Raw genomic sequence first — 24,200 nt, forward strand, 5'->3', positions numbered from 1 at the left:
AAAGTGCTGTTGGGGATGGTTCTTGTGTCCAGGAAATGGGTGTTTGGTCTGTTTTAGATAGAGTCCCACTCCCCCTGAAGGAGCAGGGTGCTCGTAGATCAATCTCTTGACATTTGTGATTCAGGCACTATTTCCAGTTACAGCTGGTTCACAAGTTTTGGCAGTTTTTGGACCAGGATAGCCTGGCTACAGTTAAATGTTATATTATTTTGACTGAATGGTTTAGTGAGGGCATTGGAAATCACTTTATGGCAAAAAGTGGTATATAAATGTTGAAAGTATATAATGAATAAATACATGTTGGTTATATGCAGTTGCCAGTTATGGTAAATTGTCACTTTATCACCACTTTTCATATAGTTTATTATCATGTATTGTGGAAAAAGGCTTGTTATTGCGTACAAAGTTTTTATTCTGTGGCAAGTATCCTGGTAAGAGATCCCTCCTTTTAGCACCCATACTGAAAATCTTGTTTGTTCCATGTAACATACCACATAACAATTATGGACAAAATACTTAATGCAGGGTGGGGAACCTCAGGCCCGAGGGCCAAATGTGGTCCTCCAGGTCTCTCTCTCTGGTTTTCAAGACTCTCCACAGTCACACCTCTCACTGGCCATGCCACCCTCCTTGAATGTGCTTTGTCTGGCTGGAATGTGCCCTTAAACTCTGATAATGCTGCTTGCTTGCCTCAGTGGAGGATAGAGAAAGCATGTATAGACACTAGCCTATTGTCAAAACTAAAATTTATGTAAGTTGCTTTGCCCACTTTTGTTTCTGGCCCTGCCCACCACTGGCATGTGGCCCCCAGAAGGTTGCCCAGATGGAATTGTCGCCCTCAGTCTGAAAAAGGTCCCCACCCATGACTTAAAGAGGCTTTGCCTAGGGCAACAATTTGGAGGCAAGATACTAAAACATGGTATTGACAAATTATAAATTAAGTACAGCTGTAACTTCGGTCTCATGATAACTTTTAAAGAAAGTTAAAAGAGCCTAGTAGGCCCAGGCTTTGTTTACAAGTGGCTGGGAAGCAAATACTGCCTGTTTCACTTGCCTCTAGATACTTCCCTATTTCTTTTGAGTCTTTGTCATCTTATAACTTTTAAAGCTTTTTCTAACTTCTTAGGGTGTCATATCTTTGCACCAACCCTATGAGGTATGTTATGCTTTTGAGAATGATTACTTGCCCTGGACTATATGTCTTGAAATACGTTTTTTTCTTTGATTTACGGCTTTAATGTGAAATCCATTAGGCATTTCATCTCTGATTAAAATTTCCTATATATCTTATTTTGAGGCTTTACTTTTTGATTTTTTTTTTGCTTGTGTTTTGTATTTGTGCTGTCCCCCTTCCCACCCACCCCCCACTACTGGTTGTTCATGTGCAGAGGCACTCCAGAGAACCATGTGGTGGTGGCAGCGGGGAGATGAAGGTAGCTGGTGGTTGTACCACTAGCACTGGGATGGGGATAAGCTGCAAAAGAGGCAAAGCCTCAAAATGGTGCTGGAAAATGTGAGTGCTATATAATAGTAATTAGTGACATGCCTGACACATTTCAGTGGTGACCTTCTGGGGCACAAGAAAAGTTTTCTTCTTAAGGCAAAATTAAGGTGATGTTGCCTTTTTAAGATACTGCCTTTTTTAAAACAAAAGCAAAAACCTGTATTCTTGTGCCCCTGACATGATACTATTTTACACTACCCTATTTTTCAGTACTGATTGAAGTCTTTGCTTCTTTTTCTGCTTTCTGTTGAGTGCTGCACTGCTGCCTCATCCACTTTTTTAGGTGGATGGAGAGAACTGCCTGGTTGAGCAAGAAAATAAGGTGGTATGCCTGAATAATCAGCAAGGCTAGCTGGAAAGATTTCTAATAATTAGAAGGCCACTAATGTGCCCTGTGCTCACAAATGGGAAAGTACAGAGAATACTAACAGCAGTAAGGTAGTGGGCTACTTATAGCGGGTATGCACTGAGCCTTATCCTCTGTAAATTTGTCAGCCAGCTTAGAGGCCTTTACATTCAAGCAGTATATAAATTTTGTTAAATAAATAATAGTAACATAGGCATGTATAGGGCTGTGCTTTGAGTCATAAGGTAGTCATCACTTTTGTTCTATTTTTCTAGTGGGATTTTAGCTGGATTAGGGCCTGTGTGTGAAATGGCACTCACTTATTCTATAATTTGTGGGCACAGGAGTTTTTATTTTCAAGCACAGATTTGCATAACATGGGCAGCAGAGAATGTTTATTTCTTAACTAGTAATTCTATCTGTATGCAGATAGTTCACATTGTAAGTTTAGAAGCTGTAGTCACATCCTTTGAGACCCTCAGGATAGTCTTGTAAAAGGCTATTGGATAGTCCCAAAGGTCAGCAATATTCTTTTTTATAAAATATATTTATACTCAACTTGCTGTGCCCAAACACATTATTTTATTTCACTCTACAAAAGACCATAGACAAGAATAATGGTATTTTATGTTCCACATGTTAGCCATTTTGGCTGGATCAGAGTTCTCATTATATCCATCTTTTATAGGCGACCCTGCAATTAAAAATAGCAGATATACTGAGACTGCAATCTTATACCCACTTACATGGGAGTAAGCTCTATTGAACTTGGCGGCACTTACTTCACAGTAAACATAAATACTCTGCTGGGCCAGCCATTGGATGGCATGAGGCGACCCTCTTAGGCAATTGATTTTGAGCCTTGTGAAAGGGCAGAAAACTTTATTTATTAATTTATACTCCCAGAGAGGGACACTTGTGGAATTTTCTGTCTTGAGTACCAAAATAAGTTCACTGGCTTTGGGTACTATGTGCCATGACTTGGAGCGCAGAGAGTGCCATTTACTTCAGTGCCCCAGGCAGCAATATATCTTGGGCCTGACTTGTTGTTCTGTTAGCCCACAATGCTAAGCATACTTGGTTCCATTGAACTCAGTGGAACTGAGGAACTAATGGAACTCAGGCTATTTTGTCTCCAGTCGAAGACAGTATGCTTCTGAATACCAGTAGGTAGAAACCACGGGAGGAAAGAGTGCTCTTGTGCTCAGATCCTGCTTGTGGGGTTCCCATGGGCATCTGGTTAGCCACTTTGAGAACAGGATGCTGGACTAGATGGGCCATTGGCCTGATCTAGCAGGCTCTTATGTTCGTATGGATATATTTCAGAATAAATGTGTTTAGCATTCCACTGGCAGTGTATCTAACAGTAGCCAATTTGTTCTGCTTACTTTTATTAAGTGCCTTTGTTTTTATTTATGATGATGATTTAACCTTAATTGTATTGTAGTTTTAATTTTTTTATATGTCACCCTTGTGTATCTGCTATTGAAGAATGATCTAAAAGCATTTTTAATAAATAAACCTTGAAGCATTAACTGGAAGGGTTTTGGGGTTTCATGAACTGACTGCAAGTATTTTTCTGCAAGATTTGAATTTTTGCCATTCTGATACAGCACTGTAGGCTAACAAAAATAAATCCATAACTGCATGACTAGTTTTTATGCATGGTTGTTTCAGAATTGCCATGCAGGTTCTCTGGGGAGTGGGGATTTTTACATTTGTATTAATATTTTATTCTGCCCTTATTCCCAAAGGAGCCCAGGGCAGCAAACAACAAAACAGGGTAAAAAAAAACCCTTAAAAGCACTTGCATACAGTATCCTTACAGCTAAATGATTTCAAGGTTGCCAGGAACAATATCTTTCAGACATCAAATGCCTGGATGAACAGGTATTTTAAAATTCCACCTAAATGTTGCTAATGAAACAGGCAGATGCTGTTTACCAGAGAGGGCATACCATCATTAGGGAACCTCTACTAAGAAGGCCCTTCTGCAGCACACAGTGGTGGCACTACCAATAGCAGCTTCCCAGGAACCACTGTGCAAGTACTAATACCTTGAATAAGGCACTGTAGCACACTGGCAGAAAGTGCACTGCTTTCAGGACTGGTGATACATGGTGTCATCAGGCTGTTCCACTCACCAGCTTGGCTGCTGCATGACAGATCGGAATCCTACAGTTTACCTTTCAATTATATAGTAAAAAAATATTCAAGCTGGCAAGCACCATCCCTTCTGGAATGATGAAAAGTGTAAATGTGTGCCATAGGTCAGGAAAATCTGTAACCAAATGCATAGATTTATATTACTAAAATCTTTAACCAAATGCATTGGTTTATATTGTTATTCCTGATAAGTGCGATTGTTCTGGTAAAAGTCACAAAACTTCAGAATGTATCTAGAAGCCAATTTTATACTGGCTTTGTCAGCTTGACATGGTAAAAATCCTTATGCATGAACTAACAGAGGCACTTGAATCCTTCTTGGAGGTTTTCAATAAAAGATTGAACAGGAATCTTGTCACAGATACCCAGAGCATAGGATATTTTTATTAGATTATTGTCGCCGCCGGGAACATATCACCCCAGTGTTGTTCGATCTACACTGGCTTCCAGTTATTTTCCGGGCTCAATTCAAGGTGTTGGTATTAACCTTTAAATCCCTACACGGTTTCGGCCCAGTTTACCTGATGGAGCGCCTCCAGCGCCACCAATTATGCCGCCCGACAAGATCAGCCACTCAGGGCCTTCTCTCAGTCCCACCAACTAAAACAGCTAGGTTGGTGGGGACTAGGGAGAGGGCATTTTCAGTGGTGGCCCCCACTCTCTGGAACTCCCTCCCGTATGATCTTCGGCATGCCCCTTCCCTGAATGTATTCCGCAAAGCCTTGAAGACCTGGCTCTTCAGACAGGCCTTTGGGACTTCCGGGGAGGGTTAATTTTTTAGGACTAATCGCCTATTCTCTGAACTGTTATTTTTCTTTATTCATAGTTTTATTGTTATATGTATTTTATGTGTATTTTATTATGATGCATTTATTGCAACTAAATTGTACGTCGCCTAGAGTGGCCATCGGCCAGATAGGCGGCATATAAATTAAATTATTATTTATTAAATTATTATTATTGTTTATTTAAGTTTGATAGCTCGCTCTAAACTGCTGCTTGCCCAGATTTAAAACTATTAGTGTTACTTGAATATTCTTTCTAAAAATGTAAATCTACTGTATTTTATTTAGGGCATTTCCAATAGGCAGTGTTCGGTTGTGAAAGTGTTTCCTGTGATTTGCTTCAAGTGATTAAAGCTAATGTGTGTGGAAAACATTCCATATAGAGGGCTGCCAGAAGTATTTCTTTGTGGTGTTGATTGCTACATTCAGCAGCCAAAGGGTTGTATCCAAAGTAGCGCTAAGGAATGTGCTCCATCAGTGCAAGGATTTCCACTTGCATAACAGGACTTCCCCCACTTCTCACCCTGCACCCCCCTAAATCTGTTATAGGGTCCCCCCCAACCCTTCAGAACAGATGTGGTGAGGGTGTGCGGCATGCATGGGTTGAGAAGGGGAAAAGCCCTGTTGCAAAAATGGAAATCCTTGTGCTGTTGGGACGTGTTAGTTGGATACCACCTAATTTATGAAAGAGCTCCTTGCCAAATGGATAGCCTCAATCTTCATACTAGCTAGTGTAGAAACCCCTCAGAAACTCTGGCGCATTCCCTTGTTAAACAATTCTTGCCAGTTACATCTGCTGTGTAAAATTGTTGCTATACAGTCACATGTGTAATGGTTTCCTCCATGGTTACCATGATATGAGACTCAACCATTTGTGTAAAGACAAACCGTCCTTAAAATGCCCCCAAACACAGTCATCCAAAAATTCAGTTCAATGTCTTTTTTTGTGTGTTTTAGATCGAATTCTGTTACCTAGGAATATGATTGAAAACAGCATATTTGAAGAAGAGCCTGATGTGGTTGACTTGGCTAAAGAACCTTGCTTGCATCCATTAGAGCCTGATGAAGTGGAGTACGAGCCAAGGAGTTCTCGGCTGCTTGTACGTGGTCTTGGAGATCATGAAATGGATGAGGATGAAGAGGACTATGAATCATCAGCCAAACTTCTGGGGATGTCTTTTATGAATAGAAGCACAGGCCTGCGTAATAACATAGCAGGCTACAGACAGAGTTCAGATGGATCTTGTTCTGCACCATCTGTAAGGACCACAGTGATTTGTGCTGTTGTTCTTGTCATTGCTGTCTCCGTAATAATGGCAATCTATCTTCTTCCCAAATGTACCTTTACCAAAGAAGGCTGTCATAAGAAAAACCACACAATGGAAGATATATATCCTTTGGCGACAAACGGAAAGCCCTTTCCATGGGCGGATTTTAGACTTCCAGGTGATGTTGTGCCAGTACATTATGATGTTGTCTTACAGCCAGACTTAACCACTTTGATGTTTTCAGGTTCTGTTCGGATAACTGTGATAGTCCGTCAGGTTACCTGGCACATCATACTTCACAGCTCAAAACTTAACATTACCAAGGCAACTCTTTCTTCATCAGGCTCAAGCCAGTCAAAGCCAGTGGAGCTTCGGGAATATCCACTGAATGACCAGATTGCAATTTTTGCACCAGAGGCTCTCCTCACAGGACAAAAATACAACATCAGCATGGAATATTTCGCTAATTTATCAGACACTTACTCTGGCTTTTACAGAATTGCCTATGACAACGAGAGTTCAACAGAAAGGTAAATTGATGTGTGTGCAATGCAGGGGTAGGAAATCTTTTTCAACCTGAGGGCCTCATTCCCTTCTGGGCAACGTTCAGGGGACCACATACCAGTGGTGGGTTGGGCCAAAGGAAAAGGTGAGCACAGCAACTAATGTGAATTTTGCCTGTATACAGTAGGGTTGTTTCTGCACACTCTGTTGCGCACACGTGCATGCACATACTGCTCTCTCATCTATCTAGGCAAGCAGGAAGCATCATCAGAGCTCAAGGACGCCTTGTAGCCAGGCAGATGCTCAAGGAGGATGCAAGCAGGTCTGGTAAGGGTTGTATAGCCTGGGGAGAGTCCAAATGGCCAAATAGAGGACCATATTTGGCCCCCAGGCCTGAGGTTCTCCATCTCTGATGTAATGTATGAATTAGTTGTGTTTTGAGTGATTGTTGTCTTCACTCACTTAGCATTTAACCTCTGAAGGTGTGAACCAAAATTAGCTATTTCTCTCAGACTATGACTAGCATATAGCTTAACTAACAATACAGCTATAAATCTTCATCATTCAGTTTCAAATTATTTGTACTGTTAATTGTTAAGGAAATCCTAGTGTGAGAATGAAATACTATTCTTTAATTAGACTCCAAATTACTTTATTTTATTTCTTCCAAAAATAGCTTTCACATAGCCTGGTTTCCAAAAGCTTATTTCTCAGACCACTTATTATGTGGGGTGTATGTGTGTGTTTTGAAGTGGTGTCAATGACACTGCCTTGTTTGACATGTTTCCTCTAGAAAGAAGGCGATGGTGGTGCATTGTGAGAACCTAATCATGTTGATAATTAACCTCAGCAATCACCTCTAGAAGGTGAGAAGTAGGACTGAGACAAACATATGTCTGATAGAACAGCCTGTTTGCAAGCTGTACTATTACGATAAGCATAGGATGTTTTGTTAGGTGCGAAAGTGAATTCTGAGCATGATCATTTGGTTAACTTCAGTAGTGTTAATAAATGTACCAGTTTCCTCATATTGGTAGAAAATGGGCTGTGGTACTGGTAAAGATGATTCGTGCTGATAGTATATTGCATCCAATGTGGTCAGTAATAGGCTCTTCCCAGCAGCCAGTTGTTTGTTCGGTCATTTCAGACAATACTGTAGTCAGGCTCGCTGTCATGACAGTGGTGTAACAGATAATGACAGATTGATCTGAGGAGATACAGATGATGTTATGGGAGCTGGCTAGAGCATACTGCCATGGTGTTTACAGGCTATGTAAAACTGTTGAAAATAATTGCAGAAACAGGTCAACTGCTCACTACAACCTTCTAGAGAGTAGTGATGGGGAAAAATCTGTTTGGTTCATGAGGTCTGTATTGCTAGAATATTGCTGTGATCATTGTGTGGTAGCCGATACTAGTGTTAAAACAGTCAGTTCTCTTTTGCGCCCTATTCCATGGGTTAAAACCTGTACTCCGTTAAAGGGATGCAGACTATATAATTGCTCTGTACAAAAACCATGTGCAGTCTTCTGTCCATTATGAGAATCTTCCCCTTCCACCCCGATTTTCATCCTGAATTTGCACAATTGTCTGTGCTGAGAGGGTATATAAATGCACCTTGTAATATATAACTTTTTAAAGTAGCAACTACATCTGGCTCCTTCATAAACCCCAAGTCAAAGCCATTTCTCCTTTTGTGGCTATGCTGTATCAGAGTTGTCGGGCTACGTATGAACACGCAGGTGCAACTTTGTAAATTTGGTATTGGTTTAGGAGGCAAAATAAAATTGGGTGCAGAACTCTAGGAAGAAGAGTTGTATAAGAAACATGCAAAGATTACAATGTAGCGAAGGTTTAAATAAGATGCGATGGGAGACAACTCTGGTCTGGATAGTACATCAGAGGATTGGAATTCTCAGATCGCTCCTGATAATTCTACTGTATTCAACAACCTAGGCCTTTCTGTAAAGCAGTTGTGGGAATTGTGTGACCTTCCATATGTTGTTGGACTCACACATCCACCAGCCTCTGCCACAGTGGCCACTGGTCAGGGATGCTGGAACTAAAGTACAACAGTGTCTGGAATGTTATAACATCCCAACCTATGTTTTAAACAGCCTGCCACTACCAGCTGTTCCCTGAGTTTGATAAAAGGGATTTGAAGTGTACTGCCTAAGATTGAACTATAAACCCGGTTCAGATCTCATTGTTGTCATAAACTCAGCAGTTAGACTCAGGCAAATTACTGTCAGTTTTACCCCATCTCCAACATAGAGATAGCATTTACTTTCTTAACAGGGTTACTCTAAGAATTACTGGGAGTATACGGAAAGTGTTTTGAATAATCAGAGCACTGTGTAAAATTTAGTATTTGTTGAGAAGGTCAAGCATTTTAAACAAGGAAATGTCAGTAAGATGACTATTTTGCTTTCCCCCCCCCCTCTTTTTTTTTGATGTTGTAGTGTCTGTGTGTTGAGGTTGGGGAATTAAACTTGTAAAACTGTCCTTCAGGAACAAAAAGGAAAGTGTTTCTTCTTTCTACTAGTTTTTCTTCCTTTAGGAAGAATACAGGCATATACCTAGAATTTAAAAACTACAGAATGCAGCTTGTTTCTGTTATCAAGCCTTGAGCAAAACCAAATGCAGAATCTAGAATGCAATCTAGAATTTCTGCTTCAAAGCTTAATCTGTGTATAGCTTAATCCTTTATGATAAAGCAAATATGCTGCAAGGTACACTAAGCCAGGGCAGATATAAAGAGTCTTAAAAATGCAATTGGTGGACATCTACTTAGAGCAGGTATAAAGGTGGCCCAAAAGAATATTTTTAAAGTTTCATATGTAGTTATGAAGGAACAACTATCCCGAATAATTCCAGACAGAAGCTATATTGCCAAACATTCATGCACACCTAATGTCATGGTAATAAACCTGTTAATTTTTTAAAAGATTTTTAAAAAGCGTATAGCAGTTGTCTTTCTTGAACCAATATGTAAGATTGCAATTTTTTTCCTTGAAGCATATTTCTCTCAACTGCCTTGAACTAATGGCGAAAAATAAATAAAATTGTAAATCGATTTTCTTTTGCCTTTTGTCAGGTGGCTTGCAGCAACTCAGTTTGAGCCCTTGTCAGCAAGGTCAGCTTTTCCCTGCTTCGATGAACCAGCATTCAAAGCCACTTTTCAAATCTCTGTCAAGAGAGAGAAGCAACTTTCTGCTCTATCAAATATGCAAAAGGTAGAACTGTGTCCTATCCTTAGTTATGGGAGATGGATATATGTGTTATTATGCTCTATTATGTATATAGCAGGGATGGGGAGCCTCAGGCCTGGAGGCTGAATGCCACCCACCAGCCTCTCTGCCTGGCCCTCGGGAGTCTCCCCTGGTCATGTCTCTCACCACCCTTGCCCCTCAAGTGCTTTCCCCTAGTTGGAATGTGACCTTGAATTGTGATGCCTCTCATTTACCTGGTAGGTGGGTGTGAGTGCATGAATGTGTGTGAGAGAGAACCCCGTTTTTTGCATGATTGCATTGTAGTCTACTGTACAGAGGTAAGAATCGGATCCATAGCACTGCCCCCTTTTTGCCTGTGGCCTGACCACCACTGGCATGTGCTCCCCAGAAGGCTTTTATATTTTTATCAGGGGTTATGACCTTCAGAATGAAGAAGATTCCCAACCCCTGGCACGTAGTATGTCTTTAGTTATTTGTTGCTGGATATCACAAGCTAGAAGGTGCTATTATGCTCATATCTTCCATGTGGGCTTCTGATAGGCATCTGGTTGGCCACTGTGTGAACAGGATGCTGAACCAGATAGGTCTTTGGTCTGATGCAACAGCAATAGTCTGTTCTTATGTTCTTAATCACATATTCATGGTTGTTGCCACAGAATAGTAGACCTAGTTAGTTCAGCATGTGATATGAGATGTTGTGCTTTAATGTTGCTTTTATTGTGCAGAAAAATGTGACAGTGGGCATCATCAGGTGAAATGTCAGCAGCTAAAGAGAATTTAGGAATAAAAGAGCCTTACTGGATTTGACAGAAGGTTCTGTTTCCCACAATGTCCAGCTAGATATCTCTGGGAAGTCCACAAGCAGGCCCTGAAGGCATTGCCTCCTCTCTGAATAGACTTTGTGGTGATGTCTCATTACCAAATTGACTGTGGTATCACCAGAAAGCCTATTCAGAGTGACTGTAGTGCTTTCTGCCATAACTCTCTAGGTGAACATCTCTCCTGTGTCTCAGCTGTTTTCCATGGAACCTGCAAAAAGGAATGCCTTACCTGGGGGCAAAGTTGTTTGAAAAATGTGCTGCTCATAGTTTTAGTTTAGTCAGTGAACAGATAATGGTTTTTGTTGCCTATATTTATCTGTGTAATACTAATTGCAAACCACTGGGCAATACAGGCCTTGGAAGTATCAATATCCTACATTTTATATTTTGCATATTAATGTCAGTCCTTGCCTGTATATCTTTTGCATTAGTTTGTTTTCTAAGCATATGAACATAAGGCAGACATTACTCCTGTCCCAGGGCCTCTAGGTTTCTATTTATTACAGAATTAAACACATTTCTTGTTTTCATTTCAGAAAGCAACCAAACCTCTGGCAGATGGATTAGTTCAAGATGAGTTCTATACGAGTTTAAACATGAGCACTTACCTAGTAGCCATCATTGTTGGAAACTTAGCAAATTTCACTAAGGAAACCAGTGGGATTCTGGTATGTGTGCTATTACCTCTTGCACATAAATTTGCTCTTTCCTCCCCAATATTTTGTTAGAAGAGTCTTATGGTTCACTTGTTGTGTATTGAGGAAAGCAATGTTCCATAACTTGTGTCGGCATATATTGTCTGAAGTAGTTCGTGGTTTCCTAGCATAGACTAATGAGAACCAGCCAGCTCTGCAGCTGTTTGCTTGTTGTGTAAAATTATTATGAAGGGACCCCAATAGTCAACTAAATGAAATAAGGCACACAAAGATATTTTGCTTGTCTGCCAGGTCTGGGGGGACTGGTATCATGAGTGATCTTGCAGAAGGAAGGGGGGCTGCTGCTTCAACTTTTTTGTCTGCTTGTGTGCCAGGAACTCATTGCTTATCCAAATATGAAGTTGTGTTTGGTGGCAGCAATTTATCTAACAAAATTTATATACCACTTGATTGTAGAAAACCTCTAAGTGGTTTAAAAATAAGCTCATGTGTAGCTCTCTGGTTTTTCAGTTGATAGTAGCAGCTCGTGTGGTGGAGCAGAGCCATGGAGATGATCTCCTGACACCAGTATCACAGTTGTTTACCTGGGCACAATAACAGATGTCAGGTAGCAGTGGGGGGAGGTGATGTCAGTGAGGTGGGAGGAGCCCTAGGAAGGCAAAATCCCCACAGGTGTGTGTGTACCAACCCAGAAGTCCCCAGCCTCACTGCCACTTCACCCTGCCCCATAGCTGTCCCAACAAATGCAGTACTGCCACTGGGAAAATGCCACTGCCTTTCCCTCATGAGCTGCTGCTGCTGCTGGGATTACCCAGAAAGCAGCATAGAATTCAGATGTGGACTAGGTTGTATTAACACCAAAAAGCTGTTAACTTGTCTTCAGAACTTAAGTCTTTAGAAATGTGATGATATGGAAGTTGCTTGCATTTCATTTTATTATTTGTTTAATAAGTGGCTATAGAAGCAGTCTCATTGCCAGTCATAAAATGCAGAAATTGGTTCTTTGAGCTGCCTTACAAATGCTGTCTTGTCAATTATCTTAGTTAAACTAGTCATAAGAGTAGCTTTCTCTCTAAAAACGACAGATGAAACATACATGTGTTGTGAGATTTTCTCTTATATTTCCTGCCATCTCTCTCCTATTGTGACAGGTATCTGTCTATTCTGTGCCACAAAAGTTGCAGCAGACTGAATATGCCTCTGATACAGCCACGAAGCTTCTTCAGTTTTATCAGAAGTATTTTAATATAACGTATCCTCTTCAAAAATTAGGTGAGAGTGTTTATATTCTGATGAGTTGGATATATTGTTTTAGCTGAAACTCACTAAGCAGTAGCTTTTTATAAAAATGGCAAGTTGGTTGTATGCAGTCATAACTTTTTTCTTTATATCTCTTTTGGCAGTTATGCTAAACTACATTTCAAAATCTGTGGGTCACAGAGCTGCCTTTTTTTTTAAAGTCAGAATATACTATTTTGCATCTGGAAGTCCATTGAGCAGTGAAATAAAACATAACGTAACCCTTGTTTCTCTGTTAAGATGTTGTATAAAACACACACACACTGTGCACATTTAACTATAAACGGTTGGATGATGCTCTTTTATTCATTGTTTTAAGTTCTGTCTACCTAGCTGATGGTGGCTTATAAAGTGTGTAAAATATTCTAGGCCTAGTACAAACATTAAAAAAGCCCAATTCCTGCCCACAGACTTACAGTCTAAAACAAAAGGAGGAGAAAGGTGATGGCTGGGGGGGGGAGGAAGATGAGCCATTACAGGCACTGATTAATAAAGTTACAGAAATGTTGAATGCTCAGGTGGAATGGCCACTGAGAGGAGATGGTTCTGGGACAGGAGGAGCCAAATGGCAAATGGCTCCATCTGAGCTGACCGAGTGGGCTGTGCTGTCTTGCTTCTCCTTTTGCTGCAACCTTTGGCTGCTAACAGAAGACAGTTGTAGGAGAGGAGCGGAAGCTGGTATGCCAGCTGAAGCCTCCGTGGACATAGATTATGTGCAAACCCCTGGTGGGAATGTGCATTCAAGAATGAACAATATATATATACACACACATACAAAAAACAAAAAGAACCCCAACCCTATTTATATTCTGTTTTGGTATTAGTTACTTCTAAGTTAAAGTCCACCATCTGGTCAGAAGAACCGCCCACTAGCAGCATCTCAGTCTTGTCTGGATTGAGCCTCAGTTTATTAGCCCTCATCCAGTCCATTGTCGCAGCCAGGCACCGGTTCAGCACATTGACAGCCTCACCTGATGAAGATGAAAAGGAGAAATAGAGCTGCGTGTCATCAGCATACTGATGGCAATGCACTCCAAAGCTCCGGATGACCACATCCAACGGTTTCATGTAGATGTTGAACAGCATGTGGGACAGAACTGATCCCTGCAGAACCCCATACTGGAGAATGCAGGGTGCCGAGCAATGTTCCGCAAGCACCACATTCTGGAGCCGACCCACCAAGTAGGAGCGGAAACACCACCATGCAGTTCCTCCCACTCCCAAGTCAGCCAGTCTCCCCAGAAGGATACCATGGTCGATGGTATCGAAAGCCACTGAGAGATCAAGAAGAATCAACAGAGTCACACTCCCCCTGTCTCTCTCCCGGCGATAATGGACTGGATGAGAGCTAATAAACTGAGACTCAATCCAGACAAGACTGAGACACTGTTGGTGAATGCCTTCCCTGCCCAGATGGTGGATGTTTACCCTGTTCTAGATGGGGTTACACTCCCCTTGAAGGAACAGGTTCGTAGTCTTGGGGTTCCTTTCGATCCTTCCTTGTCTCTTGAGGCGCAAGTGGCCATGGTGGCAAGGAATGCGTTCTACCACCTTTGGTTGGTAGCCCAGCTACGCCCCTATCTGGACAGGGATGACCTCGCCTCAGTTGTTCATGCTCTGGTAACTTCTAGGTTGGATTACTGTAATGCGCTCTACCTGGGGCTGCCTTTGAAGATGGTTCGGAAGCTTCAGCTAGTGCAAAACGCAGCAGCCAGACTGCTGACGAGGACCAGCCGGTCAGCGCATATAACACCTGTTCTGGCCCATTTGCACTGGCTACCCATTTGCTTCTGAGCCAGATTCAAGGTGCTGGTTTTGACCTATAAAGCCTTACACGGCATGGGACCGCAGTATCTTGTGGAACGCCTCTCCCGCTATGAACCGACCCGGTCACTTCGCTCAGCATCTAAGGCCCTCCTCCGGGTACCAACCCATCAGGAAGCCCGGAGGACAGTTACTCGATCTAGGGCCTTTTCTGTAGTGGCCCCCGAACTGTGGAACAGCCTCCCTGAAGAAGTACGCCTGGCGCCGACGCTTCTGTCTTTTCGGCACCAGGTTAAGACCTGGCTATGCTCCCAGGCATTTTAATGCGTTTAATGTTACAATTTTAAATCTTTTTGTTTGCTGTTTATTTATTGTGATATTTTGTATTTCTGTATTTTAATCTTTTGTACACCGCCCAGAGAGCTACTCCCTATGGGCGGTTTAAAAATGAAACAAATAAAATAAATAAATAAATAAATTATTGCCACAGAACCTTACTTAACATTGTTCTGAGTTTATTAAAATAGGATTTCCTAAAGTCCAGGGAACACGTATGACTGCTCTCTGCTTTTGCTTTCTTTAAAATCAAGAACTCTAGCATGGTCGCTTTCCCCCAGAGGTCCCATAACTGCCACTTCATCCACCAAGTCATCTCTCTTGGTTAGAATCAAGTCAAGGATAGCTGATCCACTAGTTACTTCCTCCACTTTCTGTAGGAGAAAGTTATCTCCAACACAAGTTAGGAATTGCTTGGAGGGGCTGTGTTTGGCAGAATTTGTCTCCCAACATATATTGGGGTAATTTAAGTCTCCCATTGCTACCACATCATACCTTCTCGAAACATTGGCAATTTGCTCTTCAAAAGTTTCATCTTCGTCTTCTTGATTGGGTGGTCGGTAGTAGACTCCAACTACCGTGTTCCTTTCACTGCTTGCCCCATTAATTTTAATCCAGATACTCTTGTTGGAGCTATCAAGCTCATCCTCCTGTATTTCTGTGCAGGGATATATATATTTAACCTATAGTGTGACTCTACTTACCTTTCTATTCCTTCTATTCTTTTTGAACAATATCAATTGCTGTATTCCAGTCATGGGAGTCATCCCACCAAGTTTCAGTTATACCTATCAAGTTGTATTTACTCTCCTGTGTCAAGAGTTCATCCTATTTGTTTCCCATACTCTGGGCATTAGTATACAGACATCGAAGACCATGTGATTCATGGCCTTCCTTACTTCCTACATTTTTATGAAGACTATTACTGGGCCCCATTAGAGCCATTGCCTCAGTTCTTACTGGGATTATGCTTCTGTATTTTATTGTTGGATTTTATTAGGAATTATAAGGATGTATCAGTTTATTGTATGTTTTTATGATGTTTTTGTTAACTTATTGACCATTTGAATTTATTTCTTACAGTGAGTTGTGTAACTTTTTTCTGTTCATGTTGTGAGCCGCCTTGTGCATAAATGATTATGGAAAGGCGGCATACAAATAAACAGTGATGATGATGATACTGTGCACAAGCCTTTGCTAGTTGTTATTGCCAGGTAACATCTCCCTCCCTCTTAGGATTCAGTTTAAAGCTTTCCTGATAAATGTCTCCATGCTGTGGCCAAACACATTCTTCCCAGTCCTTGTGAGGTGCAACCCATCACTTCCCAACAGTCTGTCTTCTAGGAAGCATAACCTGTGGTCCCATTACGATGAGCATGGAACATGGGTGTGTTCCTTGTGTGTAATGTTTAGTGTGTGCAACTGAGATGTTCTGTAAAAGTAAATAGTGAGATTTGGCATTTTTGTATTGACTTACTTAAAGAATGGTGCCTTGTTCTTCATCCAGATTTGGTAGCTCTTCCTGACTTTCAAGCTGGAGCTATGGAAAACTGGGGTTTGATCACTTTTCGAGAGACAGCACTCCTTCATGATAACAAAACATCTTCAGCAATGGATAAAAAGAGAGTAACAGCAGTGATTGCTCATGAGCTGGCACACCAGGTATGAAATAGCTCCAATCTTTTTCTGTACAGCAGGATTTTTTAAAAAAAGATTATTGCAGTTCTGATTCATGCTGCTTACAAGAGCTTGCCTTTGGTCATTTTCTGCCAAGATAATTAGGCTGCCTCTTTGCACCTCTAGTTGGAGGCAGTTCCTCTCCTCCCAGTCTCTAGTGGTAATAGTATGACTAGACACTCATGCATTTCTGGAGCAGTTACAAGATCTTAACAGGGTAGTTCATGACAGATGCTCTTGGAGGTCACTGTTTCATAGGGTCGCCATGAGTTGTGGTCGACTTGAAGGCACATAACAACAAATTATTGAGATAGCCTTGAATGATTACATTTTACTCATGCTGCAAATCTGTGAAAACAACGTATGAGGAAAACAGAGAGAAACTACAAGCTAGATTTTTGAAAAGCCGATTTCACTACACACTATATCTCTTGTACTAGGAGCAATGGAAAATGATGATGGGAGATGAAGTACAACGAAATCGCTGATATACATTGTCTGCAATTTGCAAGTTGTGGAGAAAATGTGAAGTTTCTGTTCATAAGCACTGTTGCAGTTTAAATTATAACAATTAAATGAAACCCTTCTTTAACCATAACTGTTCTTCCCACCTACCCTCATTGCTTTTTTGTTTCACAGCTATATTTTATTATATGTAGACAGAAAGTATTTATGCAATACAATATTTACATTCAAATTTGTGCTTTGAGGTAGCAGTGTGGTTAGGCCTATTTGCCGCAGCATGCCCTGTAGATGAGAAGCTTCTGAAATGCTTGTTTGACATTCATGTACAAAAAGCTGCTAGTACAGGCAAGTCTTCAGTATAAACTTCTATACCGCTGTGATGTGGTTTTCCTGCGTTGCAGGAGTGCATGGAATCCCAGAAGTCAAGGTAGTACAGGCTATTTTACTCTGTTTCCTGTTATGATTAATGAAGGTGATTGGTTTCCTAATAAGAAACCTTGCTGTCTGTCTCTCATATAGTTCTTTGAACACTCTTTACATATAAGAATAAAGACCCATGGATTCATCTTTTGACACATAATAATGGGAATGTGTGTTTCTTTTGCTTTCTTAGTGGTTTGGCAATCTAGTAACTATGGAATGGTGGAATGACCTGTGGCTGAATGAAGGATTTGCCACTTTTATGGAAAACTTTGCCATGAAGGAAATCTTTCCAGAATTATATGCTGTAAGTGCGTCCCCCCCCTCTCTCTCCCTGTCTCTCCCTCCCTGTCTCTCTCTCTCTCTCTCCCCCCCCCGTGTGTGTGTGTGTAAGTTTTCTAAATTTGATTAATTCAATCTTGGTCTCAGAACCTAGGAGTTGTATTGTTCAAATGAAAAACTTATCTCTACCTCTGCGGCATCTGTAATAAATTTCTCCCAATAAACTCCACCATAACAGTTTAACATAACATTTTAAACATATTTATTTTAACATATAGTTAATCTATATACTCTCTAAAAGTCTTGCTGGTTGCCTTTTTAGGGCTTAGCCTTCTGAAGGCAGTTTACATAGCACGATATATATTAAAATTGCCAAACAAATCTTAAAACAGCTATAAAACTGTTGCATCCAAAGAGAGTCCATCTTCTCTTCCCAGTCAAACATTCCTCTTTGGATTTCATGCATTACTCCCACTGATAATCTAATCTGTTCTATTTACCTGGTCTCTGTTCTACACGTACAAGGGAGTGAGAAAATCCTGTCTAAAGCCAGGATAACTGTTCCCAATGGAAACAACTGCACCCCTTCCCCAAAAGTACCAAGTGGCTGGCACATCTTTGGGCACTGGTATTTCTAATAGGTAGGAGGATATGGGTAGAGAAGCTAGTTCTGCTAATCTAAATTCTAGTAACTGAATAATTTTCCATGTAGGTGAGGCCAGGATGATCTTCCTTGCTGCATCCACAAAGCATGTGCCAGTTATGACAGGGGCTTTTTTCTTTTTGTCCTTCTGAAGTTAGAAAAACAACATTTCTTAAAAATATGTACTTCTAAGTTCAAGGTTGTAATATGCATTTGTGTTTATTGGACCTAGAAGAATGAAAGTGCTAGAATTTTTTGCTATGGTTAAAGCAGTGGATGTAATGATAGTGAGCTCAAATGTCATCCTCCAGGGAGAGCAGTCTGAAATAAAAATTACATTAAGAGATGATTGAGCCACACTTGGCCATAGCTTCTATGCTATTTATGAAGAATGAACACTTGGGAGCAAAAGGTCATGACTGTGGAGAGAGATGGTGGTAGAGATACATATAATGTGAAATAAACACCAGCAAATAGATGTAGGGTGTTGTGTTTCTCTCAGTGAATGGTGCTTGTTTGTGGTAGCAACTGACAATATTATCTTCTGGGCAGGCTATTAGTCTACAGCAGCAGTAGAGAACCTCCGGTCTGTGGGCCTAATCTGGCCTACCATGCTCCTTAGTTCACCCTGCTAGGCTTGTCCCAGCAAGCCTTGCCCACATGTCAGTCATCCCATGTCATTTTATTCAATTGGAGATAAGTTCTTAAAAAGCAGATAGAGGGATCTCTGATCTCTGATCTTAGTTCTGTGGTGCATAGCAATAAGATCAGGAAATAAAATTTCTCTGCCTGATCTTTAGAGAATTGAAAATGTGTTGTGTGTGCGCACATGCATGGCTGTGTGCCTGCATATCTGGTGTATGAGAGGTTTGTAGGAGTGTGTGAGAAGAAGAATGTTGTGTGCCTGCATGTCTGGTGCATGTGTGTTTTGTGACAATGGGGGTGGGGGAATAGAGGTACATGTGCTTTTGTTTTATCCTGTCTGTTTTTGCCCCGCCCACCATTGGAATGCACCTCCAAAGGTTAGCCAAGTTTGAAACTGGCCCTTGGGTTACAATAGGTTCCATGCCCTACTGTACAGTGTTATACCCAAGTCAGAACCTCAAGAAGAAAGCTACACACACTGGTGACCTGAAGAAATAAAATTTCACCACTTGGTGGTGCCAGATTGCTTCATTAAATACACATTTTATTTGTAGGCGAGTGAAGACTTACCAAAGCTGATTTATACTATTGACCATGCTCTACTTGCCCTTTCCTGCCCCCCTCATCTTCTGAAATGTGTGACCACTTGGGGTTGATCTTGGACAGTGTGTCTGGGCTTCTTCATCTGAAGTGTTTGCCTGTGGAGTGTGCATTAAGGAAAAGGCCCTAAAAGTTTTGTGTAAAATCTGAATGTAGAGTACATTTCAGTAGCCACTCATATGTATTTTGATGACTTACCTGTTGCATACAATAAATTATGAAGTAGAGACAGAAAATACATTCTATATTTTATAGTTTAATTACACAGTCTAAAATCCTAATCGGCTATAGTCCTCATGCTGCTAATCTAGCTCTTTATTGCTAAAACCTTGTTCAATATTGGTCTGGCTCAGTATTTCAGTCTTACGCTTCATATTCTGGAAAGCAAGACTTCATTGGGTAGATCTATAGTGCAGAACTGCAGTGGTGGTATGTTATGAGTGAAGTGAGACTTGGGAAGGGTGCTGTTATATTCAGGTCCTGCTTCCAAGCTTCCCATAGATATCAGGCTGGCCACTGTGAGACCAGGATACTGAAGTAGATGGGCTTTTGGCTTGATCCAGCAGGGCTCTTCTTACGTTCTTAAAGAAGTATATACTGGAGCGAAAGTCATTCAGTGTCGAAACAATTCTCTCTCACATCTGCATTAAAAGTGTTTCTTCCCTGCTGTCCCATCTATTGGCTGGATTTTCAGGTTGACTGACAATGTGAAGAGTTGGTTGCATACATACAATCGGACTCAAATTCAACACTTCATGCTATTTCCTCCCAGTTTACCTACTGGGGTGGGATGGGGTAATAATAGGAGTAAAGCCACACATGGAGGCCTGGAGATGCCCTTGGAGTCCTCCAGTTAACCTGGATTTCCTGGCTATGTTGCAATGTGGCCGTGCAACAGCAGCTTGAAAGGGAAGGGTCCTGTAAGAATTGTTCTGCTCCCTGCACATAGCAAGTGTAGGCTTTTGCCCTCAAATTTTGTTGTTAATCTGTGTAGGATGATAAGACAAATCAGTAAGAATTCTGATGATGATATGGTAGGTCACAACAATATAAAATACAACATTAAAAACAGTTAAGAATGAATTACAATTACTAGAATGACAAACTAGAGTGGGCCCTAAAATATATATCTCAAGTGTCGAAGATCAGGGTAATGCATCTTCAGCATATGACAAAAGCCTTTTTAACCCTTTTTGAACACTCCTGATAGGTTTTGAAGAACTGCTGCCACTAAATGTTACCATAATTGGTTAATGTTTGGGATGCTAACAAAAGTGTTAACATATCAAACGTCAGAAATGGGTTGTATGCATTGTTAGTCACACACAGAATAGACCCACTGAAATTAATAGACATGACTAACTTTACATTAATTTCAGTGAGTCTACTCTGAGTAGAACTTGGCTGACTACAATTCATAACGTTTACTCAGAAATAAGCCCCATTGAAATAAATGAAAATTACTCCCGTCCAGGTAAGTGAGTATAGGATGGCAACCTTAAAGTCAGTTTGATGTTATCAATAGGAGAGATTGAAGGATGTGTGTAATTCTTTTACAACACTCATTTCAGTGGGTCTCCTCTGAGTAAAATTTAATAGGATACATCCCCATGTTGTATTGCATACATACTCTCTTGCCCATGGACAGGCTTAAATCCCTAAAGGCTCACCATTAACCTGAAGAGAATATGTTCAAGAAAACTAATTCTCCAAATCTTGACTGATACAGTACTTACTGATTGGTCATGTTCCTCATGTTAGTTATCTGCTCGGGTTAACTTAAATGTTTTCTTATTCTTCAGGACGACTCTTTTCTAAATCTACAGTTTAAAACCATGGAGAAAGATGCTATGAATTCATCTCACCCCATCTCCCTTGCTGTCCAGTCATCCACAGAGATCGAACAAATGTTTGATGCAGTCTCCTATATCAAGGTAACTTCAAAAGTTCTGGCAAATGTGCTTTTAATAAAATTAAATGCACTTGAAAAGTTCACGCAAATGTTTCAAATCACATCCCTGATGTGGGCAGCAACAGGTCAGATGCTGAAGGGTGGGGGAAGTGTTTGTAGGGTGAGAGGGTGATATAATGAAAACCATACATGTCATTGTGAACAATTTTTAATCTGAAATTTTAGGCAAACTAAAACTTGATTAGAAATGTTTCATTTCCTTGGGGGGGGGGGAAGAGAAAAATTGTTTCTCCTATACATTTTTAGTGAAATATCAGTCCAATGTTTCTGAGCATTCTTAACCATGGGTCAAAAGATCAGATGGACCTCACAGACTCACTGCCTTTACACTCTGTTCCAATTTTAAGCACTGACCAAGATATGATGCCAGGATGTCTAACCTGTGGCCTTCCAGATGCTTTGAACTCCAACTCCCATCAGGCCAGCCAGCATGGCCAACAGCTGGAGATGATGGGAGATGTCCAATATATTTGGAGGGTCACAGGTAGTTAGCCTTAACGGAACATTTGAAAAGTTGTTTTGAACTTGGTTTTACAGCTAGCCATAATTACTGTTTGCTAACCAAGGTGTCTTGTTCAAGGTTAACACTGAAAATAGGAGGGACGGAGGGAGCAAACCTCTGAGGTGCTCCTGATCCTTTAACTATGGCTACAAGAGTGGGAAATAATAGTTTATAAATATTTAGATTGAAATTTGCTCATTTTTGTCTGCATTTAATTTTCATAATTAATTATAAAACACTTTGTTTTTAAGCTTTTGTTTTCCCCTTTTTGGATGAAACAGATTATCTTGACCCATTCCAATCTATGTTCAGGCCTGGTTATGGGACTGAATCAACCTTGGCCACCCTGATGGATGACCTTTATCAGGAGAAGGATAGGGGGTGTGCGACCCTGTTATTCTTACTTGATCTCTCAGCAGCTTTTGATAATATTGACCATAGTATCCTTCTGAGCCAATATAGTGAGATTGGTATCGAAGGCACTGTTTTACAGTGGTTCTGATCCTATTTCCAGAGTCAGTTTCAGAGGATAGCATTGTGCTGTGGGGTGTCGCAGGGTACCATCTTGTCCCCAATGCTGCTTAACATCTATATGAAACCCTTGGGAGTGGTCATCAAGAGATTTGGGGTGAGGTATCAGCAGTACACTGATGATACCCAGCTCTGTTTCTCTGTAACATCTGAATTGGGAGATGCCATGCAAGCCCTGGACTGGTGCCTGGACTCGGGTGTAGGCTGCATGAGAGCTAATAAACTGAGTATGAATCCTAGCAAGATGGAGGTGCTGTGGGTTGGTGGTTCCCAAGTTTGGATAAATGGTCAACTGCCTGCTTTGGATGGGATTGTACTCCCTCTGAAAGAGCAGGTCTGTAGTCTGGGAGTGCTCCTGGATCCATCTTCATTGCTATAGGCCCAGGTAACCTCAATGGCTAGGAGTGTCTTTTACCAGCTTTGGCTGGTAAGACAGTTGCAGCCGTTTCTGGACCAGGATAGCCTGACCACTGTTGTCCATGCACTGGTAACCTCCAGACTAGATTGCTATAATGCCCTCTATGTGGGGCTGCCCTTGAGGTTGGTCGAAAAGCTGCAGCTGGTACAAAATGCGGTGGCGCAACTGCTCACTGGTGCAAAGTATCACCAACATGCTACCACGCTGCTGAATGAATTGCACCAGCTGCCCATTAGCTACCGGGCCAAGTTCAAGGTTCTGGTTTTGGTGTATAAAGCCTATACAGCTTGGAACCAGGATACCTGAAAGACTGTATATACCCAGTCAGTCACTGTGCTCTGCAGGTGAAGGCGTCCTGCAGATACAGTCTTATCAGGAGGTTCGTTTCGCACAACATAGGAAAAGGATCGTTAGTGCTGTGGCACCTATCCTTTGGAATTCCCTCCCTTTAAATATTAGACAGGCACCGTCTCTGATATCTTTTTGGCACCTACTGAAGACCTTCCTCTTTCAACAAGCCTTTTAAATAGAGACTTTATCCCAGTCTGCATCTGTGTTGGAATTGCTTTTAAAGATGTTTTTAAAGATGTTTTGTTTTGATATGCTTTTAAAGATGTTTTGTTTTAATAAGTCTGTTTTTAAGATGTTTTAGAGTGTTTTTAGTGCTTTATGTGTTGCCTTGGGTTTTCTCTGGGAGGAAGGACGGGATATAAATTTAATAAATAAATAATAAATAATTAACCCTTTTGATTCAAGGAAGGAACTTTTTGCTTATATTTAATGCAGTTCTGACAAAACTGGATGTGTTTACTTTCAAGTCAGAGTAAAGGCAATTTATTTTTACAAGGTGGACTTGTAAAATAAGACTATTCATATCCACTCCTGAATATTGCGAACAGAAAGAAGTGAATTGATATCTGAATGGATGATGACTTTAGTAGATGCACATAATGGTTTAAATTCACATAATAAATGTGTAGAAAACAGATGTATGTAAACTGATATTTTCTCATTGGCTATTTTAAATCAACCCCAATCATTTGTGGGCAGTTCACATCTTGTTCAGATTTGAATAACAGCTGAGACCAGCTTTTACCCTCACATCTGTTAGCATGAGCAGAGGTGAAATTTTATGCATTTCTGGAGCCGTTGATATGGAAGTGAGGGGGTTCATAATATGGGGACACATTATCTCCAGCCATCCCCATCTGCTCATAATCTTCAGGCCCTGCCCCATTTGCAGACATCTGGAATCAGCAATAAGCATACAAAAGCATGGTGGAGGCTAATTATATAGCTCCCTGTGGCAGCTGCTTCTGCATGGCAAATAATTTCTGTACTATGGCTTAACCATATGGAATTT

The 24,200-nt window shown here is 41.0% G+C and overlaps 1 protein-coding gene across 9 annotated transcripts in view; it reads left to right on the forward strand.

Moving 5' to 3' along the window:
• LNPEP (leucyl and cystinyl aminopeptidase) overlaps window positions 1–24,200 on the forward strand; it is an 87,801-nt gene that overhangs the window by 26,884 nt on the left and 36,717 nt on the right. For all 9 annotated transcript variants that reach the window (XM_061622748.1, XM_061622731.1, XM_061622695.1 and 6 more), the window contains exons 2-8: window positions 5,759–6,599; window positions 9,671–9,809; window positions 11,164–11,295; window positions 12,435–12,555; window positions 16,190–16,344; window positions 17,438–17,551; window positions 21,217–21,348. In XM_061622748.1, the coding sequence (XP_061478732.1) occupies window positions 5,782–6,599; window positions 9,671–9,809; window positions 11,164–11,295; window positions 12,435–12,555; window positions 16,190–16,344; window positions 17,438–17,551; window positions 21,217–21,348 (1,611 nt within the window). In that variant the 5' untranslated portion in view covers window positions 5,759–5,781. The remainder of the gene's footprint in view (window positions 1–5,758; window positions 6,600–9,670; window positions 9,810–11,163; window positions 11,296–12,434; window positions 12,556–16,189; window positions 16,345–17,437; window positions 17,552–21,216; window positions 21,349–24,200) is intronic.

This window comes from Rhineura floridana, chromosome 1 (assembly GCF_030035675.1).
Source record: "Rhineura floridana isolate rRhiFlo1 chromosome 1, rRhiFlo1.hap2, whole genome shotgun sequence".
Lineage (NCBI taxonomy): Eukaryota > Metazoa > Chordata > Lepidosauria > Squamata > Rhineuridae > Rhineura > Rhineura floridana.